Consider the following 20,492-nt stretch of genomic DNA (forward strand, 5'->3'; position numbering starts at 1 on the left):
GGTACGGAATGTTTTGGTTTCCTTTTCCAAGGTAGACCTCTCTTCAGAAATGATAGCTAAATTTCAAGCATGCCTGCTGGATCTAGGGTTCGAGAATGAGTGTCTGCCATCACTTCAATATCCGGTGCTAGGGGTCTGGTGATGATATCCCGACTAATCAACGTAACCTTTCAGGTCAAGGAATGTGCTATGGATTTACATAGCTTTATACAAGGCCACTTGGGAGCACTTTTTAAAGACAGAGTTTGTGTTTCGGTTAGAATTTTTAAATATGTTCTAGACTGTTTCAATTCCAGAGCAGAATATCGATTTGGTAAATGCTTTTCTGCTGTTGTTACTGTTAGAGCAACAAGTCACGCCGACGAAAGCTGAACAATCGTGAGATGAAACACTGTCTGTGTCAGCACCTCTTTAATAATTTATGGAAACGTGAGAACAGCCATGCTATGAGCCTCCAATTGACCCTACTTTAAGATGTATGTTAAAGCACAGTGAAATATTTATGGTGTACAACCCAAGGACTGAAAGCTATGAACCCTGATCAGCACAGGTATTAACCTTTAAATAACCATGTTTCTGTATCTTTGTATAGATGAGAAGTTGTACAGAGTGCAACTCCATGACAATCTAGCCATATAAGGAGGTAATAATCAAGAGGGTGACTGCACCACAATCCCTCCAGATGGTTTAAAACAGAAACTGAGACCTACTGTTATCATTTATGAAGCAAAAGCAAGCTTTCCAAATTTCTCACAAAATGCTAATACAGCATTACTTTCAAAGACAATATTCCTCATGATAGAACTGGGCTGCTCTTTTGCCCTGAGTAGTTCATCCCTCTGCAGCAACCTCTCCTAGAGCTATTAAACCCATTCACAAGCCCATACATCTCCTGTAATTGAGCTCCATGCTCAGTTTACAGCCTTATTTATGGTTCAGTTTAATAGACGACGTGTGTCACCAGATATCTATGAATTTCACAGATCCCCAGTACCCATACACTCACAAACTACATGCGCCTGAGGCTCACAGACATGGCACAATACATATACTTCTAATTTTATACTCAGGGTCAGATCCCATGCGCCGGGTCACTTCCATAGACGATATGCCTAACTGAAGGACTGGTGCATTTGCAAGCATCAGTAGCTGCTACCACCCTCTCAGCAACTGCCATCCATTCAATTGCAAGCCAAATACGTTCCCTGCAGTCTGGCTGCCTGTTAACAATTGCTCACTCACTTTCTAGGTAATATGTCTCACTTGCGAGCTGTCAATTCAGAAGCTTCTAAAATAGCATGAGTTAAGCAATTGCCCAAGGCCTGGTCGCAGCCTTGATTCTCAATAGGAAATATGTAGCCTTGCCCCCTTCTGAGATTGATGACATGGGTTTTGCTAGCTTGGAAAATTGCAACACGGACTATTTTTAAGTGCTGCAAAACCGCAACACGTTGATACCTCTTTATTATAATAATACATGACAGCTGCAATATCCGGATAAAAGCCTGTAAAAATGTTTCATATTACAGACTAGTAGTAACGTCGTCGCTACTAACCTGCAATCCGAAGATGACGTCACTATCGCTCTGTAATCGGTTATTACAGTTGTGTTGTGTTGTGTTGTGTTGTGAGCCAGCACACAGCAGAATTCCAGCTGTCATTGAAGCACTTGATTAATGCAGTGACTAGCTTTTCAGAGTCTGGTCTTCTAAAATAGCATTATTCAACACTTTATCGACATTAATCGATAAGGAAATATTTATAGTAGTATATTTTATGCACTGCTGGAGATAACCACAAGAGCAAAGATCCAAAGATCTACCTATAGTATTTATTTTAAATCTCAAAACGTTTTTAGATGTATTTTGTTAACTGCTTAGACCATTTTTCTGCAACATACTAGAAGTTGTATATTATTTTGTTCTTTTATATCCAAGCTGATACTATATTGATTATATGTTTCAACAACTGGACGATACCTTACATTAGAGAGAGGCCATGTATTAAAGGGGCCGACAATGGTTGGCCATGTATTATGTGGAGTAAAACGCCCTCTACTGTACGTACAAAGGATATTGCAAGTCGCATTGGCGTTCTATGACCTTATAAAGGTCCTGCGTCTTCAGCCTCAATCCACTAATTGCTCACGGAACTCCTCCGTGACTTACAATATTCTTACAGCATATGGCAGGCGGTACTTCATCATATTAATAATAATAATAATAATAATATTTATTATAATTATTATTATTATTTTTAGGGCAGTAGTGATAGACCTCATGCAACTCTCATGCAGTTGTGCTTCCGGCCACATTCCCAACACACCCCCACCTTCTGCCGCCGGGTCCAACGCTCACCTTAAAGCCCTGGCGCTGATTCTTCCCGGATGGGGGCGCTGTTCCCATGAATTGCAGCTCCAGCTCCTTGATCATCGGCTCCGGCCAATCTGGAATGGCAAAACAAGATCATAATCATTAGTTATGCATATAGAGCTTTCACAAAAGTGCTGTGCCTAGAACATATGTCTATACAATACTATTACACAACCATAGCTGGCACTCATTTAATAACCTCAGAGGGATGAAAAGCTGAGTTGGCATTGGCAGGAGTCTAACATGTGACCTGCAGATCACACAAGGAACTCAACAGAGGGCGTTGGCAAGCACTATGCCCATATTCAATATATGCCAAACACTCCAGGAACTCTCCGTCCCTGTATGCCAACCACCCCAGGAACTCTCCGTCCCTGTATGCCAACCACCCCAGGAACTCTCCATCCCTGAATGCCAACCACCCCAGGAACTCTCCATCCCTGAATGCCAACCACCACAGGAACCCTCCATTCCTGGATGCCAACCACCCCAGGAACCCTCCATCCCTGAATGCCAACCACCCCAGGAACTCTCCATCCCTGAATGCCAACCACCACAGCAACCCTCCATCCCTGAATGCCAACCACCCAGGCACTCTCCATCCCTGAATGCCAACCACCCCAGGAACTCTCCATCCCTGAATGCCAACCACCCTAGGAACTATCCATCCCTGAATGCCAACCACCCCAGGCACTCTCCATCACTGAATGCCAACCACCCCAGGAACCCTCCATCCCTGAATGCCAAACACCCCAGGAACTCTCCATCCCTGAATGCCAACTACCCCAGGAACCCTCCATCCCTGAATGCCAACCACCTCAGGCACTCTCCATCCCTGAATGCCAACCACCCCAGGAACTCTCCATCCCTGAATGCCAACCACCCTAGGAACTCTCCATCCCTGAATGCCAACCACCCCAGGCACTCTCCATCACTGAATGCCAACCACCCCAGGAATTCCCCATCCCTGAATGCCAACCACCCCAGGAACCCTCCATCCCTGAATGCCAACCAACCCGGGAACTCTCCATCCCTGAATGCCAACCACCCCAGGCACTCTCCATCCCTGAATGCCAACCACCCCAGGAACTCCCCATCCCTGTATATCAAACCCCCAGGCAAGCCTCCATCCATATATGCCAACCACCCCTGGAACTCTCCATCTCTGAATGCCAACCACCCCAGGAACTCTCCATCCCTGAATGCCAACCACCCCAGGAACTCTCCATCCCTTAATGCCAACCACCCCAAGAGCTCTCCATCCCTGAATGCCAACCACCCCAGGAACTCTCCATCCCTGAATGCCAACCACCCCAGGAACTCTCCATCCCTGAATGCCAACCACCCTAGAAACTCTCCATCCCTATATGCCAACCACCCAGGCACTCTCCTGACTTCTGATCAGCAGGCTGATGTGAAAACTTTGCTTAGGCAATTGTTCCCCTTGTTTTCACAGTCCCCTGGTTTGACACCTTGGTGCAAACATAACATTGACAGAGGAGACAGTGTCCCTCCCAAAGTAAGGGATACAGAATGTCGGACAAAGTAAGGTCTTACATTAAGACAGAGGTCAACAAAATGTTGGATCTTGGGGTTATTGAGCCCTCCAATAGTCCTTGGTCCAGCCCAGTGGTTTTGGTTCCAAAGGCAGGTACTTATGAATGGAGGTTCTGTGTGGACTACAGGGCTCAGAATGTTGTCACCAAGACAGATGCACACCCCTTGCCTAGAACAGATGAGCTGGTGGATACTTTGGGTGCCTCCAAGTACCTCAGCACGTTTGACCTCACTGCAGGCTACTGGCAAATAGCCCTTGCAGAACATGCCAAGGAGAAGACAGCCTTCTCAACACTAGAGGGCCTTTACCAGTTCAGGGTAATGCTCTTTGGGTTGAAGAATGCCCCTGCCACTTTCCAGAGGCTTGTGAATCATGTGTTGAATGGGTTGGATGAATTTGGTCTTGCATATCTGGATGATATAGCAGTTTTCAGTGCCACCTGGGAAGACCATGTGAAACACCTTGGGATTGTGTTACAGGCTCTTCAGAAGGCCCACTTGACCATAAAGGCCAGTAGGTGCCAGATTGGACAAGGATCAGTGGTCTACCTTGGACATGAAGTAGGTGGAGAGAGGATACAGCCTCTACCCAGTAAAGTACAAGCTGCACAAGTCTGGCCTACTCCCACTACACAGACCCAAGTGAGAGCATTTTTAGGACTCACTGGGTACTACAGAAATTTCATGGCAGATAATGGTACCATAGCTGCCCCTCTGACTGCTCTCACTACTCCAAAGAGACCCAAGAAGGTAACTTGGACTGAAGAGTGTGAGAACGCCTTCCGTGGCTTAAAAGACTCCTTGTGCCAGGCCCCTGTGCTCAGGGCCCCTGATTACCAAAGACCTTTTATTGTGCCGACGGATGCCTCTGACACTGGGATAGGAGCTGTACTATCACAAGTAGATGAGAAGGGTAAGGAACACCCCATTGGCTTCATTAGTCGCCAGCTTACGGACAGAGAGCTCAGATGGTCCACAGTAGAGAAAGAGTGTTTCTCTGTTGTGTGGGCCCTAAGGAAGGTGGGGCCTTACTTTATGGGACCCACTCCACTGTGCAAACTAACCATAAGCCCTTAAAGTGGCTAATGAACACAAAGGGAGAGAATCCAAAGTTGCTTAGGTGGCCCATAAGTCTGCAAGGCTTTGACTTCACTATTGAGCATAGGCCAGGTGTCCAACATAGCAATGCTGATGGGTTGTCCAGAATGTTTAACCGACCTGAACACGAGACTCATCCAGGGGTGGATTAGTTCCCTATGTCCTTAGACTGGGAGGGGTGAGTGTTAGGAAAGATTTCATAATTGTATGTCATTTTTCCTCCATGTGTCAACCCCCAAACTTGTTGCTGCTGTTTAGACACCATTGACTGACTTTGCCAGAGAAGCAAAGCTATCAGCCGCACTCCTCTGGGCTTTTGATAACTTTTTATGGGGAAACTGACATGCCCTTAAAACAGTCAGTACTGGAAGACTTTGTTTCCCTTAGTCCTTTCCTTACCATACAGCACACTTGGGTCAATAGTCATTTCCAAAGGCCCTAGATACTCTTGCTGGACTTTTTATGAACTGTGCAGATGTGTCATGGACAGGACTGGTGGCAGCTATCTTTTTGCATTCTTTTTAACTCTTTCCTGCCATGTTAACCACGTTAACCGCATTTGGCACGAATAGGTGGCCTGGCTCCAAAATGGCCATGCCACGAGGTTATTTATCCTGTCCTTAGGCCATCTTGCCCCTTCACTTTCCCCCGGTCGAGTCGACCCGGGTCAGTCCTTATTTGGTCATGCACTTTCCCGTGAAACCCAATGCTTTTGCGGGCTTCTGCATGCCTTCTGTGTGTGCCTCCAGGATGTGGGCTGGAACGGCTGGTTCCAATACACATCCTGGGTGCCAGAGAGTCTGGAGTGCCATGAATGCCAGGGACCACTGTGGTCCGTAATTGGTCCACGTTTGGAGTGTGTGTTTTTTGGGCAGATCTCCCACTGGGTCCTCTCCTTTTTGGCGCGAAGGGAACTTTGGATAAGAGGAGGCTGAAAACACCACTACCATGTCGATCTCCTGATTCTCACTGAACAAAGGATGGGATCCAAGTATCCTGCAACACGAAGCCGAGTCGAGGAACCGCTGGTGACCCGCTGGAAGGTTTGGCACCCTGAGCCCGCTGTCGTCCCGTGGGACCCCTCTGCATCTGGTCGTCCTAGAAGGTCTGCGAAGACGCTTCAACACATTGGAATAGTGGGACCAACTATTCTCGGCCCCTTCATCAAACCCTGTAAGTAAGCTTTCTCGGAAATGTCCCTGGGCCAACCAGTGCACTGACCAGCTTACCCAGTTGCTTTGCTCTGTCACCACCGCCATTTCGAGGAGGCCCTCAAAACTTGGTATACTGCTAGCTCTGTATCCCTGGCACCCTCACACCTAATTTCGTACACTTGCCATTCCCAGGTCTGAAGTGAGACGAGTGTACCAGGACCGGAGTAAATGCGGTTACCGTGTTGCCCTGCCGTGGCAACGTCCTTTGCAAGTTCGCTGCATCTGTGACCCTCTTGCCCCTGAAGCCTGCTGCAGTGAAACTGGGTCGATTCATCCACCTGGAGTGGAGAAATTGCCACTGTCCCGTTTGGGAATCATCGCTGTATCTCATGAACTGAAAGGTGCCGAGACGTCCTTGTTGCCGCATTCGAACCTGCAAGCGAAGTGGACTGAACTGGCGAAGTTTGGGTCCGCTTGCATCGGGGACCGGTGAGTACTCCATACCCCAACCGGTTGCCCCTAGCGCAAGGGCCCATTTTTATGCACGAGTGGCCTCTGGGGGTCCCACTCCTTTCCACTGCTATTGCGAAATAGCGACTCCATCCCAAACTCTCGAACTGCCTCTGCCTTCAAGTGGAGGTCCTTCTTGAATAGTGGTAATTTGTTCTGCATCGCCTCATCCACCTTCCCGAGCTGCTAGAGACCCCTGAAGAGACCCTATTCTGCGCATTGGAATAAGCACGTGGGCTGGCATCGCCTACACTATTGAGGACAAGGCTCCTCTCTTCTTAGGGCTTGGATTGCCTCTTAGTTAGTTGTATTGTCGATGTTGAATTGGGCCTAAAGACTCTGCACTGCCTGTTTCCTTCCCCTTTCGGTTGTCGACATATTTTGTGCATTTAAACCTTTAGACCCCAATGGTCTTCTTGTATATATATTGTATTGATTGTGATGTGTTGGTTTACCTAGTGTTACTGTGATTCTTTTGCTATGGTCTACGTTACAAAGGCCTTGTAATAAATGTGTCTAATTGTTGATATAACCCCTGTCTGGAGTAATGTGTAAGTGTCCTTGCTCTGTGTGCTCATTGAGGTCCTTCAGTCACCCTCACCCCTCCTGAGACGTAGTCTTGACCGCCTGCTATAGCTACCCTGATTGGTCTGGCTTGTCCAGAGGTTACCCTGTTCCAAGAAAATTGGCTGGCCTTCTGAACCTCTGCCCACCAGGTCAGAGTTCAGAAATCCATCTTAACAACTGCCCTCACAAAGAAACAAAGAGAGGCCATCCCCTAATGCTGCGGCCCTGCCAGTGGGCAGGGGGTGCCTTGTCTGGAATGGATACACGTCATCTCCACAGATGAGCTTGGCTCACAGGGGCTGACACATGTGTGATATTAAACTGGATGTGGCTGCAATGATGATCACCACAGTTTTGGTTCAGGAGTGCACAGCTGGAATGCAACCACTGCATTGCAGAGACGTGGATGGCGCTGCAGCTGGCAAATGTGACCTCTGAACCTGCTCTGTGCCACTGGTAGAGCAGCCGCTGCACATCAGGATACTGACGCGGCAGGGCACAGGTACACACTGCGCTTTTGGCATGGAGCTTACGAAAGGGGAGTTTGACCAGCAGAGGACCCTTTAAGAGATGGATTTACCTGCATCATTGATTACTCAATACAAATAAAAAAAAGCCAGGCTGTCCCAGCCTTGCCTGATGGCCATTCATCACAGAGTGTGTTCCATGGCATGATGTCTTGCAGCACAACTTCACTTCACAAGGCAGCAACGCAGCCATCGCCCTTCCCCCGCCACTTCTTTCAGATCCCTGCAGAACCTCTCACTGAAAAAAACTATTATTCCAGCGAGTGAAAGGTTCCAATTAGGAAATGTGGAGGGCAGGAAGTGAGAAGTTAAGTTGTGGCTGGGAAAGCGAAAGACCCCCATTGAATTTCAGAGAGCTATACGTCATCAAGGACTGAGCCAGCAGCCGGGGTGGCCTGCGCCCTCGGCTTCAGAAGATTCGCCAAGGTTCAAATTCATGAAAGATTCTCGCTTCTGACGTCACTGCCTCTTAACGGCTCCTCAGAGATGCTTAAATGAAGATTTTGGTAGGTAATTTCCTGCGAGTTATGTTTGGGGCTAATAAATCTTCTGGGAAGCAGTGATTCATTTCCTTTTAAGGTTTGTGTCCAACTTTCATGTCCTAATTCTGTCAGATGGCTGTTTTTGTGACTCTGTAGCATTTTGGGTCTGGCTGGCAGGAGCATAAGCACCATCATAGAGCCTTACGTTAAGGTTGCAAAAAATCAGTTACTAGAACGAGTGCTTCGTCACATGACCGGAAGAACTGGAAGACAACAATACAGCGAAGCGGCGGCCATCTTCAAATGGAGAATTCTTTCCAATATCTTCCTGTGAGTACTAGATTGTGGCGATCCTCTACAGCGCCCTGATGCCGCAGGGTTTGTGCGCGCTATACAAATGTACAAATAAATAAATGTCAGTTATGGCATGTCTGATTAATATAATAGTAGATGATGACTATGAAAGCTTTGGTGTGATGTTTCATTTATGCTGGATATATATTGGACTCCATGAATGCCATTAATAATAGTATTATCGAATGCTACCAATACGTGTTTCACCTATTGGCTTCTTCAGGGCATGCATGTAGTAAGGCCTGTGGGAGTAGTAATAGTATGATAAGCAAGGACAGTTGGTGATTTGCTGAGGGGCACGAGTAGCGTTTCTCTGTAGATTTGTGGTAAGCGCGGGTTCAGGATGTAGTTGAGCCTGTTATGATAGATGAACTTTGCTTTATGGAAGGTTTTTTTCATTGAGACTGCACAGCGATTGACCGCCACTAGAGCAAACTCTGCCTGTTAAAACCATCCCGTGTACATGCTGACCCTTCACCGACCACTTATCCTGCCTTAACCTACTATAACCATTTCCACAGGCCTTACTGCAGGAATTCCCTGAAGAAGTCATTATGCGAAACATATGTTGTCAGCACTCAATTATGACACTACCACTGGTGTCTATGCACTGAACCATTCATACAGGCCAAAAGTAAAACTCACTTGAAAGCTTTTGCAGTCCTCATTTCTGCTTCGCCGGGTACTAGTAGTTAGACGTGCCACAACTGACTACATGCAGTGCTACTCCAATGATTTCCTTGAGTTTCAGGCTAAGACACCTTTAAGTCAGTGGGCTTCTCAGTGGCACAGTGAACAACACATTAATCATTCTACCAACTACAAGGGCAGTAACCAAGCCACCTCTGCCACTTCCTGTGCCCTGTGCCCTGTGCGCCTGTCTACACTTAGCATAACATGTGCACGCTGTATAGATGCCGGCCGCTACACAGTACAGGATACAAGCTGTTACAATCTGCGGGCCTAGCAACAAAAAAGCACAAGCTTCGAATGGTCCAATCTGCCTTGGGTGCTTCCTGTTGGCAGGTGGGGAAAACCTAACAACCACTGAAAGAGAGGACATACGTCAAGTCCCTCTTCTTGAGGCCGCGGTCTAGTTTTTCTGTGGAGCGTTGCATGCGGCACGCTCCCTGATTCGCTAAGACTGCCTCCAGTCAGATATCCTGGGAACACCAGGCCTCTAAGGACCTGGCCAATCACTGACTATGTTGTGTACACAATTTAGATGATCCCGGCCTCCAGGGAATTGGCTGACCTTTCTCACGCTGTATTGTGTCATTTCAGAGCTGTTGGGAGCAGTTGCTCCACTCCCTAGTAGGGCTGTTTTTTGAGGTGGGCGGCTTCATGGCGCTCAGGTGCTTTGAGAGCGCATGATCAGCTGTTCGAAGACAGCGCCCAGAAACTCTGCTATATTTGTTTCTTTTTTTCTCTTTGCATTTTAAGTACAAAGGAAGAAACAGGGCAACACAAGTTCTGTCAAATATATTTTTGGAATATGTTTTTCTTTGCATTCTGGGGTTTGTAGTTCTGATTTTCCCATTATAAAACTCAGACTACAAGTCCCAGAAGCAAAGAAAAACCGATGTTTGGATAAGCACCTACAGATTGGAATTTGTCATGTCGCCAACTATGCATTTCACTAAATTGTAATACCTTTGATGTAGAAAGTTGTGCCTTCTCCTTGCTCTCATCTGCAGTGTCCAACCATGTCTCCTTCCCACTTCATCTTGCACACGATGTCTCGGGAGGATAGCTCAGGGCAACGTTCTCTCCTTGGAAGCAAGGCAACAAGGAGCACCACAGGTTCGATACTCGGGTTTGTGCTTAGAAATCTCTGCGCGTTATAAATAACCTATCATGTCAGATCAAACATGCAGCACCACCAGACCAGCCAGTGTGCTCGCCAGCTGAGCCAGGCACTGCCCTGTCCAGTGCACTCCGCGTCCATGGACACATTGGGAACCGTATTTAGGATGTGACTCTGGGGTGCATTGTGCCAACCCCCAGACACGAGTTCTTGCTATGGCACTGCACAGAGTCCGTGGACGCTTATTTGGTGCTGGGCACGCACGGACTTCTGATCATCTGCAGAGGGGGCCACAGAGATCTGAAGAGGGGCTGTTTTCTGCACCCTGCGAGAATAGCTTTTTAATGAATAGCTACAGTTGAGGTCATTGACAGGAAGTGGAGCTGTCACAAGTGGCGGCGCACACCTGTTCACACGGAGCTTTCACGTTCCCCGGGCCATGTGGCACCCAAGCTATGCAGTGGTGCCTTTTTTATCTTACAATTCTGGGACTTGTAGTACTTAATTTACAATAGGAAAGACAAAACTACAATTCCCAGAATTCTGCGAAAATAGCAGGATTGGAGGACTTTCTCACTTGAGACGTCTGTTTATGGGGGTGCACACGCGAGCAATAGCGGGGTGAGGCCAATGGATCTGAAAAGGCGGCGAGGACTGGCAGTGCCAGGTCTATTCAATTGTTATTTAATGCTCACTTGAGTTTGACTTTCTCGTGCCAATGGACAGTGATGGAAATGGAAAAAACTGTGTGGGCAAGTGCCGGTGTGGGGGCGGAGTTTGGGGGGTGGTGCCCGAGGAGGCGAAGTTTAGTGGGGCAGGTTTGGCAGGTGACCTTCGATCAAAGGAAATGTCCAAAATAATAGTTCCTGCTGCTTCTTTTCCAGACTATTTACGAATTCCACTTTAAACCACTTCCATGGCACTGGTGATGAGTTACTTCACTATGAGGATACTAGTTTTGACCAGTGTTGTTGAGTAAATACTCTTTAAAATGAACAATTTGCATTCCATTCTATTTGAAAAAAAAACTCCCCCTTGGGTACTATTCAAACCTGCTGATTTCTGTTCGCCATAGGCAACGTTTTCTTTTACTTGAACCCCACCCGGCACAGTTCCTGCAGCTCCACTCTGAAAGCAGTTGGCTGGCTGCATCGTGTGGGATAGTTCCAATGTGGTATTTATTTATTCATGCAATGTTTGTCGGCTACAGATATCCGACAAACAATGGATAAATAAATAAATAACCCGAGTCCATGTATCCGACAAACATTGCATAAATAAAAAAATAAACCGGGTCGTGGCTGAGGACTGTAACTTCCTCTGGTGACCCCTGGCACGGGGTCACCAGAGGAAGTTACAGTTTGCTCGCGTGTGATTTTTTTTTCCACCTCTGACTCTGGCCGGATCCCGAGATCCGGCTACACATCTGCAGCCAGATCTCAGATCCGGCGAGAACCGGCCCAATCGCCAGTACTGCCAATGGAGACATCTTTGGTCCGAGAGATTTCGAGGCTGCAACTCTGGATTGCGCTGCACTGCTTTAGTGGGACGGGTTCCTGGGATTTTGAACTGCCCTGGTCTGCGTGAATATTTGCGTTGCCCACCAAAACCCAGACATGTCATGCCATGTTGCCCTCAGTAAACTGCCGAGCAAGCAACGAAGATGAGAAGGTCTGAAGTCAAGTTAGACACCCAGCTGCCTCACTGTTCCGTGGGCTGCACTGAACGGCTGCAGCCTGCCCTGGTTCCAGGACCCCCACTCATTAAAAAAGAGGGTCTTGCATCTCCATATCTCTCTCTCTCTAACACTTTGAAAGTGACTCTCTCTCTCCCCAACACTTTGAAAGTGACTCTCTCTCTCTAACACTTTGAAAGTGACTCTCTCTCTCCCCAACACTTTGAAAGTGGCTCTCTCTCTCTAACACTTTGAAAGTGACTCTCTCTCTCTCCCCGACACTTTGAAAGTGACTCTCTCTCTCTAACACTTTGAAAGTGACTCTATCTCTCTAACACTTTGAAAGTGACTCTCTCTCCCCAACACTTTGAAAGTGACTTTCTCTCTCTAACACTTTGAAAGTGACTCTCTCTCTCTAACACTTTGAAAGTGACTCTCTCTCTGTCTCTCTCTCTGTCTAACACTTTGAAAATGAGAACAGTAGCGAATAGCTCAGAGTGAAATTAAATGAAACGTGCAGGTGCCCTGACAGGGCCGCAAAGCGAAAGCAGTTTCGGGAACCTGCTAGCACTGAGCCCCAGACCACTTAAAGCTTAGGTTTGCGAGCACCTGCACTTCTCTTTTTCTATTTGGCGCACTGGTGGGACCTCTTTACCTTGCCGGTCTCTTCTTTTGTAGGGCAAGGGGTGCACATTAATTCCCATTCCACTCCTCAGCAGCCAGTGCCAGGCGATGCCTCGGAATGCATGGGCAGGGTAGAGCAGAGCACCGCCCACCCCACTCCTGAGTAATCCCACGCAACCCTAGCTGGGCAGCTGGTGGTAGTTTAGGGTTAACCCCTTCCCAGCGTTCACACAGGGGCAGAGCACAGGATGCCTTCCACTCATGCCCAGCAGGCGGTGCCCTCTCTCTCAGCTGAGGATGGAGTGGATTAGTCCAGAAGAGACTGGCATATGGTGTGAATACCTGTGTATATTAACACAGCACCAATGTAGTGTTACATAATAAAGGCAGTACGTACACGAAGGCGGACATTCCGATGCCGCGCTTTTGGCGCCGTCCTGTTGGCCGCGGCCAGCAGGGCTCAGGGTTCTGCGTGCCGAAATATTTATGTTTTACTTAAATACACTGTCAACCAAAGGAGGGGAAAATCAAGTGCTTAGGTTGACAAAACATTTAAGCAAACAGTAGCCGCTCAGCACAAGGAGCTACACTGTGAATGAGTGCGCGCTCCGTGTGGTGTGTCCGGGACAGTAACCCTTTTCTGCACGGACTGTGCACTCACAGTGCGGGGAACACATAAACACTCTGTAACAGGTGTTGCTGTTGGCTGTCCCCAAAGATAAAATGGAGGCATCTCTCAAACAATATATGCCAGCATTGCCCCTGTAAAACACATGGGGCCTCATTCCGAGTATGGCGGTAAGGGATAGCGGCCACCGGTAACGAGACCGGTGGCGGTGATCCCTTACCGCCATACTCCGAGTTCCCTTTGCGCCCTCGCCCTTAACGCCTGCTTTGAGCAGGTGTTAAAGTCGAGGGCGCAAAGGGGCCTCCAAGCCAATAACGGTGACCGTAATGAACGGTCACCGTTATTTGCATCTTCCCCATTCCCATTGAGCCCTATGGGGGCTCATTTGGGAATGGGGAAGAGCCTTGGTGAATGGGTAATTACCGCCCCGCCAACCTTGGAATGGGGCGGTAATTCCGCCATCCACCAAGGCGCTGCCGGTCCGGGTACGGCGTCAACCAAGGCGTTAATAGCGCCATTGGTTAGCGCCGTACTCGGAATGAGGCCCATGGTCATACTGCTCGTGCCCAAAAAAGACAGGTCTCAACTATATATGCCCACACTGCCAACCTTTCATGCTGCAGTGCCCAAATGAAATCCTGCATTTCCTCTCAATATGTGCACATGAGGTGCCCAGTTCTGCATAATGTCGCTGTCAACGGACACAAACTGTGCCTTTGCCCCAGGCACCCACATCCATGTACATATGCACACATCAACATATTCACGGAAACAAACCGTTTTAAATCCTTTTTTTTGTTGCTATGAGCATAAAAGCCAGAACTGATCATTTATTTCACACCTTCCATTGGAAAACACGAGCCCTCCTTTAACTGTCCACTACAACCTAAAATGTTCAAGACTTGGGACACCTCCAGAAGAGCCTTTGTGATAGATCCATGTGCTTATAGTCATCATTTGGCAGAGCTCTGCACCATGTACACAGCTTTTGCGCATCAAGCAATCATCAGTTACACTTCAGGAGAGCTGAGATGTTTGAAAGGAAAGGAGCACCCCTTCATTGTGTGCCGTGTCTTCTGCCAAGGACACAACTACAGCGTAACTTTGGGGGCGGGGCTGGACCAACATTTCAAATGGTGGCTTTGGCAGCTGCTGGTTCAGTGCCCATGTGTATCTACACTTTACCATAATCCGTGCAAGATTGCGTAACACTACTGTTGGACGGTCTTTGAGGTGGCAGTGGGCAGTCAGGAGTGAGGACCCGGGTAATTGTATGGAAACTGTGGACCCTTAATTTGTGCCATGGCACAGTGTCCCCTGAGGCAGAATCACTTCTTGTATGGCAGAATAAGGCATACCAGCGGGAGTAAGCATGTTTTGCCTGAAAATGTACAAATACATGTGATCAGCTGTGATGTTTGGAAAGTGATAAAGGTTGCCCCCAGTTATTGGGCAGTTTGTTGGGCAAGATGTGGTAACAATAACCACCTCAAGGTTAATCTGCCTCATGCCAGAACAGAATACACAACTCCAGCACTGCCACAAAGGGACACTACACTGCCTGAAGAAACGTTGCAGCACTAAACTTCCCTTTACACCACAGTAACTCAACGCAGACAAACCAACACAACTCCCCATAATGCTTAAGCACCACTGTGACAGGCACCACGGGCAACCAGACGCTTTACACTGGAGCGCACATTAACCACTGCTCCAGGCACCTCACAAAACATCCAAAACTTGCGCACCTGAGAAAGCCCTATCTTTTGAAATCTGCACATATAAACCTTGCTGCTGTGCCCTCCTGGCTTCTGCATTATTCCCCCACCCCACCACTAGCAGAACGTGAAGCTCCAGGAACCTGTGAAAACAGCAGAAAGTGTGAGATGCAGGACTAAAAACCATAACATAAAATGCTGATTAAAAAAGTAAAACATTTTACATCGGCTTTCATGCCGGAGTCCCGCCTTTACATGCGGGACCAGGTTTCAAAGACAAGTGCATAGCCTCTGAGCTATCCTCCCGGCCCATCAGCAACATGTGCCCAGCCGCAATCTGTCTGCTACACTAGTATCTCTGGTGCACTGACTGGCTGAGGAGAATTTGGACCCAATTCATGGAATTATCTGCGCGGAAAATAGGGTACTTGCGCGCCATCCTGCGCGTAAATCCCCATTTGTCGATTCATGGAATCCAATGCGTGGTACTTTTCTTGGATTAGCGTGGTGTTCGCGCAGGTTCCACACGTCTCTGCGAGCCGTCGAGGGCCTTGTGCGAGACTCCACACAGAGCATGGGCTTGGCTTGTAAAGAGAGGGCTGGGAAGGGGGCGGAACAACAAAAGTGGGGAAGAACTTGCTCAAAAATGGGAGTTCCGAGGTGCGGCCTGAAGGATGTCCCTTGCACGGCCTCAATTGCGCAGCATGAGAGGTATTCATGGATTTGACCGCATAACCTCTCGGCCGGGAAATGGCCACGCAAGTCTATTCCAGCCATGACTTGCGACTACGGTTAATTTGCGCAATAAATTCCATGAATACGCAGGGCGCGCATTTTTCAATCAGCGTGCAGGCTTGTGCAGTTACCTTCTCGGCACGCGGCCCATGCAGGATTTCTGCGCTCATTTCCATGAATCGGGCCATATGTATCTATTTGTCAAATCAAGTGTTATGAACCAGAGTGAGAGTCAGTGCATTAATAGCACAATTCTAGGAGACGGTCTCAGGGGCTACTAACAAAGGAGCACAGGCATTTTCTCCAATAAATGATTAAATCTTCCCCTTTGTAAGAGTGGTTGCCCCCAAGTACGGTGAACGTAATCACTTCTAAGGACTCCACTGTTCCAAGTGAAGTGACAGTGATCTTAAGTATTAGCCACGGAGCACACATTTGCTTAAGCAGCAAAGCTAAGATTTTAGTCCATTTTGAAATGTAGGCATTTGAACGCATACTTTCTGCTACAAATATTTAAACTTTGGGTTTCAAGGACTACAATAACACTGTCTCATCGTGATTGCTTGCAAAATATGTCAATGAAATAGTTCAACAACCTGACAATATGTAAATCCTTACAGACACACGTTAAGCCAAAATGATATATTTGTGGTTTTAGAAGCAAATCCTGAATGGAAAGTTACCGTCCAATAATGAAAACAATGCAAGTCCCAAAATGTTCTATTTTACAGTAGTGTACATTTAGCACTTTAAGAAACACATTAAAAGATAAAGTGAACTGGGGGTGGAGATTGTTTCATAGAAACTTCCAGCTTGCTGCTAGGCACGATGTTAAGCACCTTATACTAGCCTTCCTATCGGGACACCTGTTCCTCATTTCGCTCCTGCACTCTGGCCGCCCTCTATGGGCTCTCCTCCATCTCCTTCCACTGAAGCCAGAAACCTTGGGGTCATCTTCGACTCCTCTCTCTCCTCACATCTAGGACCTTGCCAAGAAGGCCCACTTTCAACGTCATCTACTCAGAGGCATTCTCCCTTTCCTCACCTTCCCCCAGAAGCCCAATGTCTCTAGAGCTCTGGTCCTCTCCAGGCTGGATTCCTGCAACAGCCTCTTCCTCAACCTGCCTCTTTCCTCTCTCCGCCCTCTTCAACTTAGTAGGACCGCTGTTCGCTTTTATTTATTCATTATCATTTTAATTGTTTATTTTCTCCTTTGGTCCCTTCTCTTTTGCCTTGGGGTGCTTCAAAATACTGTTTTGTTGTATAGACGCCTTATAGATATCCAATAAATAAATAAATAAATAAAAGCAAACCCATGTTTTGCATGTCAAGCTAGCAGACAACATTTGTATACATGAATATTTGAAAGCCGCATTATTGTGTTACCCACCTGAATAGTCTGGGCAGCAGACCCAGGCTTGGTAGGTAAGGTGTTTCATTTGGAAATGTCCCGCCCCTGCCAAGTGACTGAACACTCATACATAAGAAAGGCGCTGATCGCAAAAGGACTCTTTTAGGACAATGATATTGGGGCCTTTGTCAAGGTCCCTGTTGCCTCCTGTGCAGCAAACGTGCAGGTGATCAGCTCCCTCCAGGAACAGCCCAAAGTAGGAGGGCAGTGGCTGCTGCCATTACACTAAGCTGGTGCCCAGTAGCAGGGCCCTGCAGCATGAAAGGTTAGGTTAGCAGGCTGATGTGCAACCGGGACACTTTCCCCCAGCCGCATGGGCCTCCAGAGACAGCAGCTGGGGGAAAAGTCCCGGACCGCCTTGAAGAGTCCCGTTTTTGGACAGTATGTTGCCCTATTGGCCAGAGGAGGGGCGGCAAGCCCCTTCAGCCCCCCACTGTAGGTATGCTACTGACCGGGGGGCGAGTGTGGGACAATGGACTAACTTGTATTTCCTGTATATTCAGTGGGTAAGGAAAACGCCCACGTGTGGATATAGTTAGTCGGCTTGTCTTGCATCATAAAAACCTTTTACTATTGCATCACAAGTTTGTGAGTCCTTTCAGGTATTTTTTGTGCAGTCACTCAGAATTGATAAAATATGTTTCTTAATCCCGTGGCTTTAAGTGGCCCAGAGCCCCACCGGCCTGGTCCTGGCAATGTTTGAAAGGGAACCCCAAGACGTGGCTCTGCCACATGGGTTTGATCCCTGGTCCGGTGCTTAGAAGCTGGAGGAGTCAAGCCTCAACACAATATAAATCAAGAATACCAGGCAGAATCGTTCTCTAGCCAGCGGGCAGCGGGATTTATTATTTAATGCATGGAGGCATTGAAACAGGGACGGGTGCATATGGCCAGAGTGGCGCATCACTGTGGAGCGCTGCCCCTCAAACACATCTTAGACCCTTTTTCCAAAGACAAGACATTTTCAGCAACAAATTCTAGCAAGCATATCAAGTCCCAGCGCTTCTCGCACACAGTTAGCAGCGACTTTGCATCCCATCCACAGGGCACTAGTCCTAAAACAATATTGTGAGACCCTGACGTATGCGGCGGGAATTGAAGTCACTGTTATATCGCCTCCCGTCGCGCATGCGCGATGACGTGATGCGTAATAAAAGGCCCGTCCGGCCGCAAGGCAGCAGTTCGGGGCACGAGTGCACCGCACCAGCGGGCCTGCAAGGCCGCCCCCACCCCCCCCCCCCATTGCTCTCTCTCCTCATGGGCAGCACCAGCCCGGGAAATAACAGTCACCGGAGTTGAGCGTACATTGAAAGAAATGTGCACGTTTCACTTTAGAATGGCTTCCCAAATCAAGAAAGTGCACAGGAGGAGTGAGCATTTACGAAGAGCACAGATATCCCCTATCACACTGCTGGCTAAAGGAAAAGGTGCACGCCTTGCATGTCTTAGAATGTGTAACAAAACACGCGTGTGCAGCAGAATGTCAACTGGAGAGGGTCGACAGGAGCATGTGGTCTTGTGGTAAGTGTTCGGCCGTGCGAACCCAGCCACTGCTCTGATTATCAAGCGAGTAAAGACACGAATGGGGGGCGGCGGCACCCCCTGAAAAAGGGGGCGCATCCTCAACTTGTGCCCTGCCCACTCCCGTTGAAATGGGCCGGTAAACGCCGGACATTAATTGAACATATATCACCTTACTACTCGGCGCATCCATGCTAAAGACACACGCCGAATAAGTAACCCAGCAGGTTAAACACCACACACCGGCTCTGCAGCTTTTGCATTTACCCCCTCAGTTGTCTCTCTCGGACTGGAATCTGCGACCTACAGGTTGCACCGGGTTCTGTTTAACTGGTGCTTTAACTCGCTGAGCGTACTTGTTTGAATTAAAGCCTGTGCCCCACTGGCTGCACGCACACACGCCTGCAGCAGTCGCATATCCCCCATCAGCTGGCAAGTGGAACCTGTGATCCTTAAGTTAGAAACACACCTGTGCGCGCGGTGAATAAATGCCCTGAGCGGTTTATAGAGCCTGTGCCTTACAGGTCACACACGCACCTCTGCAGCAGGCGCTCATCCCCCGTGAGCTATCTCGCAGATGACTCTGTGCTCTGCAGGCTTCACACGGTCCTGTTCTGGGGTGATCCGCCAGAGGCCTGGGTACCACTTCTGCTGGTGACGGTGCGCGATACAAATACCTTTAACATAACATAACTTATTCTTAGCCATGCTCCCGAGGAAGCTTTAAGCAGCCCTTAACGTGTTCATCGTTGCAGGGAATGTTCCGGCTGGGTGCAGTCCGGTGCTACTGCTTCCCACACACAGACGGGTAAGTTTCAATTCTCTTGCTGTCCCCATCATCGTGGGTGGGGCCCCAGCAGAGGCTAGGGAGGATGGGAGGCGCTATAGCCCCGGGTCTTTTGGTTGTCACCCCGAATAGAAGCTCAGGGACTGCATCCAAAAGGCTATAGCTAGCCCCCAGGCCCGACATTAGCGTAGCCCCGGATCTGTTCCAGACCTAGCAACACCCCTGGTTCCCAGAGGCTGGCACCGCCCGTCTCTCTCATCTGCTGGAAATGGCAGCAAGCGATGACGCAGGAGGGGGCTGGAATGACGGGGTCGCCCTCCCTTCTGTCGTGCAACATGCCACAAGGGCACGCGTGGCTTTTGCTGGGGGTCTCCGCTTGCCTCAGATTGCGGCCATTGTACCATGTGGCTTCTATCAGCTGTGCTGCTTATTTTCCTTCCCAGGGTCCTTCTGGTTGGGGGGCGCATTTCCCCAACAGCTTTGCATGGTTTGCCTACAAAACAAAAACAACACATTCCCAGGATGGACTTTTTGAAAATCCCACGACCATCCCGAGTCATTCCCGAGCAGGAATGGTTACACTTGGCTGAAGTGGCCTAGTGGGTCAATGCGCCGTTGGCAGAGATGGCTGTGTATCCTGCAAGCCACGCACATGAGTAATCTCAGCCTATCACCCTTCTTACGTCCATACAATGAGTACCAGTGAGTTGGGTTCCACATTCTGGCCATCTCCGGAGAGCCCTCTAACAACTCTATTTTTTAGTTTAACCGTTACATGGAGCTTTAGCGCCACCTATACCTCGAAACAATTGCATTAGAGGACAGATAGGGGGAAATAGCATATATTGAGGTGGCGGAAAGGTTGAAGGTGTTATTTGGCTATTTGCCCACCCATTGACTGCCCATGGCCATGCTAATCCTATGGCCATTCCCACCCACACCTACTCATGGGACTCTTTGAGCTC

At 48.5% G+C, this 20,492-nt stretch overlaps 1 protein-coding gene across 1 annotated transcript in view; it reads right to left on the bottom strand.

Annotated features, from left to right (window-relative positions):
• ARTN (artemin) overlaps nucleotides 1-20,492 on the bottom strand; it is a 181,744-nt gene that overhangs the window by 33,879 nt on the left and 127,373 nt on the right. Inside the window, exon 2 of the mRNA XM_069642405.1 lies at nucleotides 2,358-2,446. Coding sequence (XP_069498506.1) covers nucleotides 2,358-2,432 — 75 coding nt within the window. The 5' untranslated portion in view covers nucleotides 2,433-2,446. The remainder of the gene's footprint in view (nucleotides 1-2,357; nucleotides 2,447-20,492) is intronic.

This window comes from Ambystoma mexicanum, chromosome 1q (assembly GCF_040938575.1).
Source record: "Ambystoma mexicanum isolate Mex_15411 chromosome 1q, UKY_AmexF1_1, whole genome shotgun sequence".
In the NCBI taxonomy this organism is placed as follows: Eukaryota; Metazoa; Chordata; class Amphibia; order Caudata; family Ambystomatidae; genus Ambystoma; species Ambystoma mexicanum.